This window comes from Phodopus roborovskii, unplaced genomic scaffold, assembly GCF_943737965.1.
Source record: "Phodopus roborovskii unplaced genomic scaffold, PHOROB, whole genome shotgun sequence".
NCBI classification, from domain to species: Eukaryota; Metazoa; Chordata; class Mammalia; order Rodentia; family Cricetidae; genus Phodopus; species Phodopus roborovskii.
Genome location: NW_026126469.1, coordinates 19221065 through 19238403, shown reverse-complemented (window position 1 = coordinate 19238403; position 17339 = coordinate 19221065). Strand labels below are relative to the sequence as shown.

General features: G+C 46.4%; 1 protein-coding gene across 7 annotated transcripts in view; it reads left to right on the top strand.

The window, feature by feature from the left end:
* The window catches only part of Kalrn (kalirin RhoGEF kinase), a 503507-nt gene that overhangs the window by 374047 nt on the left and 112121 nt on the right, over positions 1-17339 (top strand). For all 7 annotated transcript variants that reach the window (XM_051191394.1, XM_051191388.1, XM_051191393.1 and 4 more), the window contains exon 34: positions 7629-7875. In XM_051191394.1, the coding sequence (XP_051047351.1) occupies positions 7629-7875 (247 nt within the window). The remainder of the gene's footprint in view (positions 1-7628; positions 7876-17339) is intronic.

Genomic DNA, 17339 nt, shown 5'->3' with positions numbered 1-17339 from the left:
AATGCTGTGTTCTAGAATGGGGTCCTTAATTCTTCATATCAGCCTCTTCAGGGAAATTTTCTTTATCCTTTGTTCCTTTCCATCCTGTCTCTCCATAACTTGTTAGGTCATCTTCTATTTTCTCTCATTTTCCATCACTTATGTTCTTGTTCTGCCATCTCAAAAGCTATGCTTGGCATTCAGAATTCTAGCCCATTATGGAGTGCTTCATTTCAGCCATAATAGCCCCAATTTCTACTAGTTCTCTGCTGTTCCGCAGTTTTTGTCTCCTTTCTGTAACAGCTTGTTCTTTTTTCATGGATATGATACTCTTTTAACTCTCGGAGGTGACAACCTTACTGTACTGTGTGCTGCTTATAAATGACTTTGCTTGAGTTCCAGGTCCCCCTTATCTAACTGTTTTAGCTCCTGTTAGGCTTTTCTGAAGTCTGGTGGTCTGAGGGAGAGTGCTCACATATATGAATAAAGTATACCAGATGTTTTATATAAGGAACATGGCTCTTGTCTAGCAGGTATCATTGTGGTATGCTCTGGTAGGGAGACTCTCCAGAAGTCAGCATTTGAGTATCTGGAAGTTCTTTGGCTTCTCTGATGAATAACTGTCAAATCTACCCAAAATATTTATGTTTGGCTGCTAGTGTTCTGGGAGCTGAAAGGCACGCAATGGTAGCCACTTCCCTCATCGGTATGCAGACCTGCACTGATTTTTCAACTTTCTAGAACAGAGTGGCTAAGGTAGAAGACAGAGATAAGGGTCAATACAGACTTCCAACCTTCCTCCCACCTGCGCGCGCACACACACACACACGCGCGCACACACACACACACACACAGAGTGCTGCCTGGTGTTTCTATTTCCTAAGCATGTCAGAGGGCTGTGCTAAGCTTACTGACTGCAGGAACTTGTATCTCATCTGTCTGTTCTATCTTGTCAGATACTTCTATGTGTCTACTTTCTATCATTCGAAAAGTAAACATTAATGAAAATAGGTTGACTTCTCTTATACATGATCACCTACACGATCTCCTATTCTCTTGGTTCTTATAGGTTATAACTTGCCTTGTATACTGTTTGTCACATTTAGAGGTTGGTAGAGTTATAGCCATATTTAAAAAAAAAAAAAAGGTGAGATGATTTGAAAGGGACAAGTCTTAGGCAAAAGAACTATGAGGCTTAGGAGCCAGTAATGGAAACAGCCAGTGAGAAAGACTGTAGCCAGATTGCTTTGTTACACATCAGGCAGCAATTCATGAGACACACTCACTGGAGTACTCACTGAATAGTTATTGAGTACCTGCTACAAGCCAGGCATTGCTCTAGACCTGGGAGATGAGCAAATTTAAGGGGAGACTTCTACTCAACTTGATCTTATATCCTGAGGCGGGTATAGGAGACAAACAACAAACAATACAACACATTAATGAAAAGTGCTCAAGGTAATTAAGCAGGGTTGTTTTCCACCATAAATATACTATGGAATACTAGATCTAGTAGGGCCCCGAGTCTGATTCCTCCTCCTAAGAATGAAGATTCAGGTAGGAAGAAGGAAAAGAAATTGAGGTCACATACAAGGAACCCTGGACCAGCTCTGAGGCCTCCTGATTTCCCCTTCCTGTGTTCTTCCAACTGTTAATTACTGTGTAGTCTATGAGGCCATGGAGCTTTTTAAGCCTTGTAGAAAACAGATGAAACATCTCCTTCCATTAGAGTGTGCAGTGCCAGCACACACACCAAGCACATCCTGAGCTGTAGACTCTTAATTGGACCTGACAGTCCCCTGGGCTACCATGCAAACTGAAGCAATCCCAGAGCTAGGTGATAATATTCCTAATTCATAATGTTGCTTTTCACAGTTGCTTCAGACATTATAATCAATTCAAGATAGATGACAGCAATAAATTGTAAAATGACTTAATTTCCAGATAGCTCATCTGAATTTCCCAGTATTGAAGGTTCATGGGTTTAGAGGTGTTTTGAAGCCACCATGTAGAGGCATAATCAGCCACGATGTACTTTTCCAAAGTTTCCATGGTGGGCCCATTCACCCAATGCTCTTTCTTCTCCAACTAGCATACTTTCTGGAATACCTGCAGGGTTTTTTTTTCCTAATTACATTTATTGATTTGTTTCCAAAGCTGTTACTGTTGATGTTATTATTACTTTCATTATAAAGCTAACAGGTAGGTGAGAAACACTGGCCAGTACTGAGAACAAGGAAACAAAGAGGAAATCACCCAGGGGCTATAATCAACAAAGCCAAGGTTAACATTTTTGTGTTTCTATAAATAATGATATTCTTTGCATAATTATGCATGCAACTATATAAACTTGGCGGCTTGTTTTTGTTTACACATTAAGCAAGATACACAGTGTTGATGCTATTCCAAAGCTTTATAAGTAGCTGATGGCTGAGCCAGGTGTGGTGGCACACACCTTTAATCCCAGTACTAGGAGGCAGAGGCAGGCCGATCTCTGTGAGTTCAAGGCTAGTTTAGGCTACATAAGGAGGCTTTAAGACAGCCAGGACTACACAGTGAGACCCTGTCTCATAAACAAACAAATAGACAAAACCCCCAAATTTATTTTTGGCTGGAGATATGGCTCACCTTTAAGAGTGCTTGTTCTTAAAGAGAACCCAGGTTCAATTCCAAGTATCTACAAGGTGGTTCATAACTATCCATAACTCCAATTCCAGGACACACATGATACAAACATACATGTAAGCAAAACACTGACACACAGAATAAATCTAAAAAAAAAAACTTTAAATTAAAAATTTTTTAAAAATCTAATGGCTGGAGCTGGGCAGTGGTTGCACATGCCTTTAATCCCAGCACTCCAAACACAGAGGCAGGAGGATATCTAGCCTGGTCTACAGAATGAGTTCCAGGAAAGCCAAGGCTACACAAAGAAATCCTGTCTCAAAAACCTAAAACATGAATAAAAAATCTAATGACTGCCTAATTCATCATTCACTTACTGGACATGCCATAATGACTTAACTGATTGTCCTCCTCTTGGTGGAGTTTTACATTTTACTTTTAGTGGACTTTTTATGTTATAATTGAAAAGTCTTTCTCTTTTGGAAGATTGCTGATACAAGTATCTTCATGCTTAAAGCCACAAAAGTGCAGTGGCATGTCACTCCAGTGCTGGCTCATTTGTGTCAGTGGAGGCTCTGCCCTCTGCTGGTGGAGTCCAGGTATTTAACTCTACCTGGCATGGGAGAAAGAAAAGTCTTTGGACAGGGGCTGGTGAGTCTTCAGGGCCTTGAAACCTTGTCAAGAAGACATGCTCCAACTCAGGCGTGTCTACGTCCAGCTCTGGCTCCCCACCTGGCCTGAGGAGAGTGGGGGAACACACAGAGGCACAGATTCTGTGGCCCTGAAGTGACAGCAGTAGGAAGCTAGACAGAGCACACTGCCCTGGCTGTCTAGTGCCACTGAGAGGCCATGAGGAAAGCAACTGTGTTCACGTTCCACAGAACAAAGATGCTCACTGGGGTGATCCAGCTTATATCATTTGTTAAGAAGAGGCTTCACTTCACCTCCCAATGCTAAACAGGCAAAAATAGACCTAAGCAGACGCAGTCATTTCTTTTTAGAGCTTTTAAAACTTTATACAGCTTTACAACAAATTTACATTTCTAGTATCAACTATATTTTATACACTTATCCACCACTCAAACCAAAAACCCTATGACAGGATTATAACTAGGAAAACACTTCATTTTATGTCCTCTTTCATAACTCTTGTCTATTATTTAATTCAGTTTCCTCCTTATCCCCTTATGTGCCAGTGGCTACCACAAATGGCTCCAAAGGGTCCCTGCATGGGGAAAAGGTCTGGAAAGAAGGCCAGGCTAGCAGCTGGACAGGGAAGGTCCTAACAAGCAGGCTGTAAGTGGTAAAGGAAGCCATGTCTACCTGGGAATAGTCAACAAGGGAACAGATGTCACCAGAAATGTCCAGCAATGGGAAAATATGGGCTTAAATGGGGACTGGGCTCACAGCTGGCAGTCTAAGGAAATGCGGGTAGACAACATTAAAAGCCCCAGGAGAAACAAACCATCTGGCATTAGCTCAGAGAAGGTCCTCCAAGGCACAGTTCAGCCATAGAAATGCTTCAGAATACATCTGTAAAACAGTGATTCTCAACCTCTTGGGGTCACCTATCAGGTATTTACATTAATGATTCATAATGGTAGCAAAATTACAGTTATGAAGCAGCAATGAACATAATTGTATGGCAGGGGGTCACCACAACATGAGGGGCTGTATTAAGGGTGGCAGCATTAGGAAGGCAGAGAATCACTGCTATGAAGAATCCATCTATCAGCTTATTGGGCTGTAACCTGGGAATGAGAAAAAATAAACAAACAAAACCTGAAATCAAATGTCAGGACGCAACTGTGCTTCAATGATACTAAGTACAGTGCTCAGATACTTATTGCAGAAAATTCTAATTCAGACAGCAGGGTTGAACTCTTCTAGGGCACTCCAAGGATCAGAGGCCCAGGGCACTGCCTCACAACAACCAAGCATGGACACATGCCAAAAATAAGTATGCCCAATGTTGCAAGGTCTGAAGGAGTGTGGGTTCATACTAGAAGTCTGGATTGAGTTCAGCACAGAGTCTGCAGACAACCCTCTGGCCAGTGAGTCTCGGTGTTTAGGCACTCTTCCCAATCACAGCAGGAGGCTGACTCTGTTAAAACACATACCCTTGAATTCTCCCCCACTTAAATGTGAGCTCTACTTCTTAGCATGCTGCCTGACTTCTGATACACTGTTTTCTCTTTTTCTCTATGAGGGACCCCTGCATCCATCCTCTCTATCCACAATGTTCCCACTAATGAGACACCAGGGGAGTTCAGGGAAGATGTCCATCCTTCCCCTGGGTTTCCCCCTAAGTCTCCTGTGACTCCTTAAGCCTCAGGAAACCCTGTCACTCCCTGGCCAAAATTGTGAGTCTGGGTGGGAATTAAACCCTGGTCTTGCTCATAACCACTGAACCATCTCTCCATAACTTTTGCTGAAACGTTTTGATGTTGTCTACCTGTGTTTCCTTAGACTGCCAGCTGTGAGCCCAGTCCCCATTTCCCATTGCTGGACATTTCTGGCAAGATCTGTTCCCCTGTTGACAATTCCCAGGTAGACATGGCTTCCTTTACCACCTACAGCCTGCCTGTATGACCTTCCCTGTCCAGCTACTAGCCTGGCCTTCTTTCCAGACATTTTCCCCATGCAGGGATCTTTTGGAGCCATCTGTGGTACCCATCTGCATATAAGGGGGGAAACTTAATGTAAATAACAGACAAGAGTTATGAGCTGGTGATGGGTCATACACATACTGTTCATACCCTGATCTGAGCTGGTGATGGCTTGTGCACATTCTGTTCACACCCTGTTGTGAGCTATTCCCTTCCTCAACAACCTTCACTGATTCTGGGAAGACAGCACCAGGAAAATAGGGGAAGAGTCTGTGCTCATTTAGTGGGACCACGGAAGCTAAGTGGAGAAAATGAGCCAGTGACCATGATGTTTTTCTGTCTCTTTCCCTGTCCACCTCTGCCCTACGGACTTTCCTTCCTGGCCTGTGCTGGAAGTACCTTCCCTACCCATGAGATATGTTCAGCACAGCCTTCCTGCTCTTTAGATAGGGGTGATGCTAACTGCCTGCTAGCCTCTGTCTGATAAATGTGTGTGTGTGTGTGTGTGTGTGTAAGAGAGAGAGTCAGGTGGTAGTGGCACACAAATTTAATCCCAGCACTCAAGAGGCAGAGTCAAGGGGATTTTTGTGAGTTTGAGGCCAACCTGGTCTACAGAGTGAGTTCCAGGATAGCCAGAGCTACACACAGAGAAACCCTGTCTTGAAAAAAAAATCAGAGGGAGGGAGGGAGACAGGGAGAGAGAGAGAGAGAGAGAGAGAGAGAGAGAGAGAGAGAGAGAGAGAGAGAGGACCTGTTTTCTCTATGTGTGACATGTGGGCGTGTCATGTCAGGAGTCTTCATCCTTCACATACTTTGAGACAGGGCCTCTTACTGAACTCAGGTTTGCCACTTGGCTATACCAGCTGGCCAGCAAGCCCCCAGGATCCTCTTGTCTCTGTCTCTTGGCTGTAGAGTTACACAACTGTATCTCCACAGCTGGCTTCTTACATGGGGGCTGAGACATCCAAACTCGGGTCCTCACACTTGTGTGGCAAGCACCACTGAGCCGTCTCCTGAGGCCCGATGTTCTAACAGTCAAGTCCCTTAGTAGCTAAGACTGCTCTGGTCACAAGGTTAACCCCTGCTCACTATGATGACCCCCTCCTCCCTCCAGCAGCAGTGGCCCCTAGAACGCATATAAACGGAATGGGCGTGCTGGTATAGCAGCTGCTACAGACACAGTTCAGGTCCCTGGATCAGAGCTTCACAGACTGAGGCTGAGCCCCCGGGGCAGTATGGGATGAAGCTGAGCCCCCGGGGCAGTATGGCAATTCCCTCTGAATGGGTGTTTGGGACGAGCATTAGAGGACAGCAGGGTGTCAGGCTGGGCCTCTACCTCATGCCTTCAGTTCCTGTCTTTCTCACTAGCTCTAAATGCAGCTGCTACTCCAAGCTGGAGGCTCTGGGCTCCATTCTATGAGGCATGGTACAAACTGAAATGATCCTCATGGATTTGAGGCCAGAGGGAAGGGAGAAGGGGATACAAACTCTTAGGTGAAAAGTGAGCCGCCTCGGGGTGCGGCTAGTAGGGCCTGTGCCTGCCCTCCGGGGTCTCTCCCCTGTTCTGTTCCTCTGCACCCCAACACTGCAGAAGGGAAACACAGATCATTTAAGCAGAGTTCAGTACTGTATGCTTCTAAGTGAGACACAGCTCTTCTCCCTTTCCCATCCCACTCCCTGGGCCCCAGGGGCTTGGCAAATGCCTGTGAGTGAAGCCCCATTCTTTCTTGTGCTATGGTAGCCTGTTTTAGGCTTATGACTCCAGGGAGGGGTGAAGATAAAGGATGCTATATGTGTTAGAAAGAATGGAGGTCATGGCTTGTATTTTCCTAAACATCACCTATGGGATGGGTTAGACACAAATGTCAGCATGTCTGGGTCTGAGGGATGTCAGTGAGGCCCAGGATGTGGTAAGGAGCAGAGCCTGGAAGGAATATCAGGCACTCAGGGAAGAGGTTTAAAGGCACAGCTGGCAGGGTGCTTGGCAAAGAAGTAATATAATAGAAGGAACTCTAGGGGGCAAAGAGAATGCAAAGTCCTGGCTCTGGGCAGGCTCCAGAGCAAGTTCAACTGAACTGTCTGAGTGCCTAATAGCACTGTGCTAATTACCTTTTTTGTTTTTTTTTTCTCCTTTTTCCTTCCTGCTTGTTCTCAACATTTCCCACCTTTCGCCTTTTTCCACCCTCTCCCATCTTTCCTTTTTTTCTTTCTCCTCCCCTCTGCCCCCCATTCTTTGTCTTCTTCCCTCCTGCCCATCTTCTCTCTCTCTCCTCTCTCTCTCTCTCTCTCTCTCTCTCTCTCTCTCTCTCTCTCTCTCTCTCTCACACACACACACACACACACACACACACACTCACACACACTCATTCTCCACACTCTCACATTTTACCCCATCTCCACCACGACCCACCAAAGCTCTCAGGTGGATGTGAGCTGACCGTGGTCCTCCAAGACTTCAATGCAGGCCACAGCAGTGAGCTGAGCATCCAGGTGGGACAGACTGTGGAGCTGCTGGAGCGACCAAGTGAGAGGCCGGGCTGGTGCCTGGTTCGTACCACGGAGCGGAGCCCCCCACAGGAAGGCCTGGTCCCCAGCAGCACCCTGTGCATCTCACACTCTCGCAGCAGCGTGGAGATGGACTGCTTCTTCCCCTTGGTGAAAGGTAGGACGGAGAGTGGTGAGCGCAGGCCGAGCACCTTAGAACTGGCCTCGGAATCCACTTTGACTGAGCCATGTTTCTCTGCTATCTGGAAGTGGAGGGGATATGCTAAAAGCTCAAAGAGGAAGCTAAGTGTGTCTGTGTGGCTTAGAGAAAGACATCCAACCTTTCTGAGTTCATCTAGTCTTTACAAAGCAAAGGTTGAACTGCCGCCTGCTGAGCTCTCCCGCAGCTTTCCCTATGCCCCATACTGACAGGAGGGCAGAGCAGCCCCAGCAAGCAGCCACCTCGAAGTAGGACTCGGCCATCCCTCTGCCCACTCAGGGTTCGAGGTCCCCTTGTCACGTTTTTTTCCTTTGATGCTCTCAATGACTATATAGCATGTATTAGAATGACTTAAGGCTGTGGTCCAGCTAAAACAACAATGGCTGGCTAAGAACAGAGAGTCCAAGAATCCAGTAGTTGCTCAGTCCACAAGGCTGGTCTTCTGTAGACACTGGAACCCCGAAGTAGGAGGCTCTACTGCCAGTGAAGGAATGGACTTTCCAGCAAGGCAAGAGCAGGCAGGCAAAGAGCGGACCTTCCTTCTTCCGTGTCCTGATACAGGCTTCCGGCAGAAGGGGCGGCCCAGATTAGAGGGGTGTTTTCCCATCTCAAAAGATCTGGATTAAAGGTGTGTGTTCCTACCAAAGATTCAGGTTAGAAGTGGATCTTCCTACTTCAAATTAAGCACATAATCCATCACAGGTGTGCCCTCCAGTTTAGTTAATTCCAGATGTGGTCAATTTGACAACCAAGAAAGGCCACCATCCCCCTGTTATCCAGGACGTGGTCTGTTTTCTGTATACTCCGTGTTTCCCCCATGTGCCTTTTATCTACTGGTGCCAGGGAAGCCAAAGGCAGTGGCTCTCCAAAAATCGTCTTCAGCAGGACAGCTTCTCTGTGCCCTGGGGACAGGTTAGCAGATACATGCTCAGGCCCCACCCCCTGCCCAGCAGGTGACCACACCAGCTTTCTGTCCAGGCAACTGGTACACAGTGGAGTCAGAACACAGGCTTCCAGAGTCAGTGTGGCCTTGAACTCAGGCATTTTACGTTAAGGAAACTGAGCCCCCCAGACTAACAGAGAAACACGTCTTTGTCTGGAGCTGAGTTGTATAAATGGTTAGATATTAGCATAGGTCAGATATTAATTGTATTAATTGTCAGATATTAGTATAGGGACACATCAATGCATGAGGTCCAGGGTGGGCTGCCTGGTACCTAGTATCTTTAAATGCTTGGAAACATCCAAGTTTGGGAATTCCATCTGAGCATGCTGTCAAACATGACTTGCTGCTTCAAAACACTAGATGGCAGTAGTGAACTGCCCATGTGTGGACTTCACCCACCCTCGGGACATTTCCATCCATACTGCAAACTAAAACCTAGATTCCTCTTTACTCACACTGCATCCTTCACCCTTGGTTTAGTTCCCAAGCCCCCTTACCCCCTCAGGACCTTGGAGGGCCAGCCAGGAAGCTGTGTGGAATATGTAATTGCAGCTTCCCAGGACCCATACCCCTCTGAAATTCTTGGTATAAAGAGACTAAAATCAGGAACTTAGTGAATAGGTCTCTGTTTTGAGTTAAGTGGAGAAAAGTGGCTGATAGATTGTTGTAAGGGTAAAATGAAGGAATAGGTAAAACACACACACACACACACACACACACGCACGCACGCACGCACATGCACGCAAATACCAACTCCTGGCATTTAGCACACCTTTGTTGTCGTAAACTGTTGTCTTGTTTCATTCATCACGGATTGCCTGGAATAGTGCCGACAAACTCCCACAAACCTAGTCAGAGACCATAAAGTGCAGACGGAATAAGAGAGAAAGGATGGAGCAAGCTGGCTGTTCGTAAATCCCAGTTATGGGCTGTTTCCACTGAGGAAGGCCTCAGCTTCAGTACTGAGACTCCGGGGGGCCTAGACCTCCCCTTTCTAGTCTATGGCTGGATGATCCGTGCATACTCTCATAGCTGCTGCATGTGCAGATGGTTAGGATCAGAGGGTAATGAGAGCCTTCTGATTAGAGAGAGATATAGCTAACAATGGGAGCAGAAGACCAGGATGGAAAAGAGAGAGAGAAGAAACAAGGGAGGCAAGCAGTTGCAGAACATTCCTGCTAACTGTATCAATTCAGAAGGGCTTCCAAAAGTGACCACCAGGACACATTCTCATATCACTGGCTTTTCATTTGCAGATTGAACTGTTCTTTCCGAGCATAGGCTGACTGGTTGGGCCTACAAAGCAGCAATCTGTGAAGCTGCTCTCATTCCCAGCTGAGTTATAAAACTGGGGGTGGGGGTGGGGAGTGTGTGTGGGGTGTCCAGCCAAGCCTGACAGCTTGCACCTGTATTCCTAGCTCCTAGGAGGTTGAGGTAGGAAGGTTCCAACAAATTAAGAATTGCCTGGGCAACAAAGTGAGATGGGGAGGGGTGAGGTGAATATGACATGATCATGGGCATACCCTACTCCCAGCAGTTAGGGTTTAAGTCATTCTAGAGCAGTCCTTGTGCCTTGAATAACACCATGTTTAGAAGCAGCAGAGACACAGTGCACTGCTGCTGTTCACACCACAGCTGGCCACCTACTGGCAACCTGGCCTATTCTTCTGCCATCTGTGGCACTCCTTATTAGAAGTTACCCAGAATGCCTTCTTCTGGCATTGTGGCATAGGAGAGGGACAGCCTCATCTGGGAACATGGAGATCAGAATTGGTTTCCACTTCAGTTCCCAGGAGGAAGGATCTAGCCCTGCTAACCCTTTTGGGTTGGTGCAGTCTGAACTATCTGTGATGTGCTACCTGCTTTATAGAGAACTGGGCCAGAAACAGGGGCATGGGGGCTGTATAGCATCAAGGCAGGAATTCAGGGAGCCACTAGAACAGGTCTTCACCCAGTGTGCACACTAATGTAAGGTGCAAGCCTTCCAAAGTGACAGTACCCAGAACCCACCCCAAACAGCTGGAGTCAGAATCCTGTGTGGGGTGTGAGGAGTGGATTTAAGGTATAGTCTGGGTTGAGAACCACTGCACTAGCCCAGCCTTCCATCTTCCAAAGAGATTCTGGCTCACAGGAAGGTACAGTGCCTCTCCCAAAGCCACAAAATGGGGCAGACCAAGCCCAACCACCACCACCACCACCCTGTGCATACTTAGCCAGCAGGCTTCTTGATGGCTCTAGGGTTTTTCTGCCCCTCCTTTCCTGGGTTGCTTCTGGGCAAGATGGGCTGTTCTAATGCATGCATGATGGGACTCAAAATAGGGTTGTTGAGAAATATCCACACTATGTAACAGATTTGGGACAGGCCCACACTTCACATTCCCTTCCTCACCCATTTCTCAGGACTCTCTCTGGAGCTGGACCTTCTGAGATCTGATCTTCTCACTCAGCTCCCCTTTGGCTATCTCAGCAGCAGGTAGCCGTGGGCACCACCCCACAATGGACAAAGACTTCATAGTCATTTCCAACTCCTGAAATCCGGGGGTATTTTGTTTGGTTCTCTAATAACACGCCCTACCCTAGGCCAAGATCCAGGCATGTGCCCCCTCAGTATCTAAAGTGTCCTGATGATTCTGATGCACTGTGGGTTAGGAGTTTAGCATCCCCAGATGTGAGGCTGGGGACACTGAAAAATGTGGTCGAAGGCAATTGTGCATTACATCAGGGTATAGCAAGACACAGAGCCCAGCAAGGAAGGACAAAAGAGGTGGACTGACATAGAAGCAAAAGGCTAGGATAGATGCTTCACTAGAGAAGATGCTCAGGTGCCAGCGAACTTGGGAAAAATTGGGTATCTCTGCTCACCAGGGAAATGCAAACCAATGCCTCAACTCCATATCACTCCAGACCCGCAAGAATGGCTCTTAATTAATGTAGACACACCTCAGAAAGAATGTACAGAAGTTGGAACACTGCTAGATGGCTGGTTGAGATGTAAAAAGTCTCCACAGCTATGGAAAACACTGTAGGGAATCTCTATGTATGTATGTATGTATGTATGTATGTATGTATGCATGCATGCATGTATGTATATCATATGAACTTGTAGTCCCACTTCTGGGAGTTATCTCAACATGAATTGAGAGCAAGGATACAAACATGTCTACACACCCATGTTCATAACATTGTTCATGACAGCCATGGGTGTCCATAGACAAATGAATGCACCAAGTATGACACACATTCACTGCAGTATCATTCAGCCTTTAAAAGGAAGGAAAATCTGACACCAGATTACATCATGGACAGTCCTTGGGGACATTATGCAAAGTGAAATAACCCAGTCACCGAAACAAATACTCTATTATTTCACTTATATGGAATACTTTGAATAGTCAGCTTTACATAGGCAAAAGGCAGAATGGTCATTTCCAAGGACCAGGGAAGGGAGGGAATTAGTCAATTAAATTGCTCAGTAGGTGCAGTTTCAGTTTCACAAGTTGGGAGACTTCTGGAGATGTCTTGGTTGTACAATTTACTGAACACACTCTATTCTCTTGGGTTGAACACCTTCTAAAGTGAATGTGTCTAATGCCAGAGCAGTACATGCTTAAAATAGTGAAGACTGTTTAAAGTTAGCCCTGGATTCTTGTGCCCAGGCTCCAAAAACCAATCTAGGTTTCTATTTACCTTGATATCTGGGATATGCCTGTGTGCCTTCTTCTAGCTGGTCCTGGTGTTTAGAAGAAGTGTAGAGAGATGCCTCTGGGTGAAACCATCCCCTGGGTGTCTAAAGAGCCTGGAGCAAAGGGTAGTGGCCCTGGTAGCCCTGGCTGGACACAGGCAGTTCTAGCTCTTCGACTTATCTGTCGGTTTCCACTGCCATCTCCATCTGGCCTCAGGACACTTCCTCAGGCTGTGGGTAAATACCACCAGTGGCTTGAGGACACTGAGCAGGGCTGTGATAGTTGACATCAGTGTGTAAATCTGTGACTACTTAACAACAACAACAACAACAAATACCTTCATTTATTGAGTCCTGCTCTGGACTGGTTTTAAAGATAATGCTTTAGCGACAGTAAATTGTACTTTGCTCATTTTTTAGACAAGGAAACAGTCTTGGAGAGAACAGGTGTCTTGCCCATAGGTTGCAAAGCTTTCAGATTTTGCTCTCAGATTTGTTCACAGTCTGGTCTCCCATTCTGCTCAGCATCCTCCCAGGGCTAAAGGCATCAGAATGTTTTCTTTAGTTTGTCTCTAACCTGAGGCTCCCTGAGCTGGCCAGGATTTGTAGAACCCTGACTCTGTTACAAAGACCACACCAGCCAGACACGGTGGCTCAGGCCTGTAGTCCCAGCCCTCCAGAGGCAAAGACAGGAAGATCACATAAATGTGAGGCTAGCCTGGCTAGAGAGTGAGCCCCTGTCTCAAAACAAAACAAAACAGCATAGCTTTTCAATTCTCCCTCTCACCTCTGGCATCAAATTCTTCCTTCCCTGGGAAGAAAAGAGCAACCTGAGGCAGACTTTGTCCTGTGTGTACGATGAAGCAACTTTCTAGTCGTCATGTGGGAAGCCAGGGCAGCAGAACTTGAGGCCATTGTTTACATGGCATCACATCCCAGAAGTGGAGAACCGTTACTGGTGCTCAGCTAGCTCTCTGACCCCAGCACATGAAACAGTGCTGTTCACAGTTAGGCCGGGCCTCTCACTTCCATTAGTCTAGTGTAGAGATGGTCTTTCACAGATGGGACCTGATGCTTGATTTCTTAGTGACTCCAGAGCCTGTCCAGTTGACATCAGTATTAACTATCATGGTCTACTATGAAGTCTTGGGGCAGAGCAGTCCTGGGCAGTACTTTGGACAATAGGCAGTGTTTATCTGCCTATGACAGGGACCGCCCTAGCCTTGAAACTGCTGCAGCCTGTCCAACAGACAGCACATTCCACTACTAAAATCCCAGGCGCCAAACACCTAAAAGTTCAGGGTCTCTTTCTTGTCCTGTTGCTATCCAATTCAGAGAATTAATGTTCCTCAGCCCACCAGAAGAATCCTCTAAACATTTGAACACACACACTTTTTAGAGCAGTAATCTTGCCAGGTGGTGGTGCATGCCTGTAACCCCAACACTCAAGAGGAAGAGGCAAGCAGATCTCTGATTTCAAGGCCAGCCTGGTCTATACAATGAGTTCCAGAACAAACAGGACTACACAAAGAAACTGTCTGAAAAACAAACAAACAAACAGAGATGTGTGACTTGAATTCTAAGAGAGGCTACTGGTTATTTTTCAGAATAAAAAGTTAGAATCGAAACTTCTCCCTTTTTAAATAATAGAATAAAATCTATAAGTGGCCCTTGATTATGTCTAATTTCATTTGGGGAAAAATGGATTCCTTGAGCTTCTGGAATCTTCGAATTACAGATGATGGGATTGCCCCTCTTCTAATACAGATAACCCCTCTGCAGTGTCCTGGACAGGAGGTGAGCCAAGCATGGCAGGAAACCCCCAGAGACCATGGCAAATGATCCCAGAAATCTGTTGGACTTGAGTGCAGTTCCAACCCTAGGAAATTCTTCATACTTAGCACTCAAACCTAGATATTGTTTCCTGCCCAGCCCTGCTCAGCTTTCCCTTCCCATCCCCCATCCACCCAGTCTCACTCTCTGTCTGCCATCTACTTCTAATCTTTTTCTGGAATGAAGTACTGTGCATTGCATATAAAACTTGGACGTCAGGGACCTTCAGAGATGGCTCAGCAGTTAAGAGTGGTCGTTGCTCTTGCAGAGGACACATGTTTGGCTCTTCACACCCATATAGTGACTCACAATCACTGGTAACTTCAGTCCCATGGGATCTGACACTTTCTGAACTCAGACACCAGGCACACACATGGTGTGCATACTTACATTCAGGTAAAACACCCATACTACACATAAAATATTTTCTAAATGTCAAAAACTGTCTCTGAAAGCATGAGAACATAGCAGTTTCTCGCTGAATACTTACTTTATCAGACACTTCAAATAAAACATGCTAAAGCCTGCACTCCTAAGTTCTTTAAAGTGGGTCTTTGTGTTTGTGGTTTGGTGGTCCTGTTTGATACCCTTGAGATGGACTCAGCCACCCAGGCTTAACCTGGATGTGGGCTGGAATCTCACTCACAAACCTCTGACCTGGTGTTCTCTGGACAAAGGGCTTCGAGGCAAGGACCTTCCACTCTGAATATCTACTCCCTTTTATTACCCTTCATCAGTCTTCCTGAATTGCCTCTGGGAATTCTAAAAAAAAAAAAAAAGTCTGTTTTCTTTCTCCAGACTAGATAAGCACCTGTGGTGATCTGGTCATTAGCCTAAATTACTTACATTAAGTCCACCAAACATAGAACAGATATCTTCACTTTGAGGCACAATTTATCAGATGGAACCACACAAACTTTCCACTTGTATAGTAAAAAATGATTGGCAATCAGCATGTTTTGTATGTTTCTGGTTTTGTTTTTGTCTTTTAGCCTAGGCTAACATCAAATTTACCCTCTTGTAGACGCTGGTCTTCGAGGAATCAATGGACTCCAAAAGGACAGGATGTAGAATGAGCAGGTCTTTATTTAGGTAGAAAGTCACTTATCTTTTCTTTTTGCATCCATGAAGCGGTTGAAAATGGCTCCCAGAGTTCCTGGATGACTTGAGGAACCCAATATGAAGTAATAGCGCCCGTTCAGCTGTGGTCTCACTGCTGAGTGTGCAGGCTCTCCCTTTAGAATACAACAGTGACCAGAGGCTTTCCCAGGCTGTGTAGTGGGCAATGAGGAGAGATGGTAAGAGGAAGATGGATAGCTGAGAGTCTGGGTAAACAATACAAGCTGGGTCCTTCTCAGCCACTGACTGGCTGGTGACCTTGAGATACTTCAAGTGTAATTCATGAATTATCAGCATCCATGTCTCATGCAGCAGAGTTCCCAGCCTTCAGGCCACACACTAGAAGCACACTGTTAAGACACATTTTCCTGCTACCTTGGTGCCTTCTCTAGCCTCTATTAGGCCAGTCTAAGGTGTTTCCAGCTTGCACCCTCTTCAGGGCTGTCTGAGGAGCCAGGATTCTGTTTTGGGTTTCACCTTAAGGATTTTTGGTATTATGTCAATTGTTGCTCTCCCTCCCTGCCTCTGTTTCTGGCCTATGAGCAGTCCTTTCCCTCATCCAACAGCATGCAGAAAGGGGCTTGACTTGACATGGTCTCTGCAAAAGAGTCTAAGCCCTTTGTGTTCTAAATAAAATCACAGAGGTGGTAGCCACCATGAGATGAATGACCCAGACCACACAGCTAAGTAGATCAGGGTATCCCTCCTAACTACCCTTGTTTTGTGGGCTTCAGAATGTTCTGCCCCCATCAGGAGGCACAGGGCTGCCCAAGGAAAGCACTTGTCTCCTTGGCAGCCCCCCATGGAGATCCAGAGGTTTCCCTCATCCTGTCTACTTTCTGCATAATGTCAATTCCCTCAGTACCTGCTGTCCCTAGTGTAAATACATCTGCATGGCCTGATACTATCCCTCACTATCCAGGGGGGAATAGCAGGAAGGTGGGGATATGACGTGTGTGGCCTCCTGAGGCATCTGCTGAGCTCAACGTGGCAGTGAGCACCAGGGATTTGGTCCCAGAGAAGAAAGGATACCACACGACGTGCCCCTCAGAGAGGAGACTGCACAATTGCCCCTTGCTCAGATCTATAAGGGATTGTACCCTAAAGGAACAGAGAAGCCCGGACTGTGACTTAGAAAGAGGAAAATGAAAATGTGTGCAGTGACCTGGGCAGCTGGGATGGGCCTGTCCTTGCTGCTCAGGGGAGGCAGGAGCATCTCAGAACAAGTTCCAGGACAGCTAGGGCTGTTACACAAAGAAACCCTGGCTCAAAACACCAAAAAAAAAAAAAAAAAAAAAAAAGAAAAGAAAAGAAAAAGAACAAAAAGAAAGAGAGAGAGGGGGGGAAGGAGGGAGGGAGGAAGGAAGGAAGGGAAAGTAGGTAGGAGGGCTCAGAAGTTGTTTCTACCATTCTAGCTTCTGTAGCCATCAGCATTCCTTGACTTGTGTTCCCTTCCTACATCTCCAAAGCCCAATGTCATATGCCTCTGAGTCTCTCCATGAACCACACAGGTCTTCTGCCTTTAAGGACACCTGCAGCTACACTGTGACTACCCAGAGGACCGAGAACAACCTCCCTATGCCAACATCCTTAACTGAGTCACGTCTGCCAAGCCCTCCCTTGTGAGGTGGCATAGGAATGGGTACTGGGTATTAGGGTGCCACTTGGCAGAGTTGTTATTCTGCCTATCTCATCCTACCCCTCCCTGACCAGTCTGACCGAGTTTCTCAGTAGAAGCCAATCATACTCAACCTCAGGGGACTAGCCGTTTGCTCTTCCGTCTGGAACACCCAGCTTCTCCAGATTCCCATATACCGGGTGACTGTGCCTTCATATCTGCAG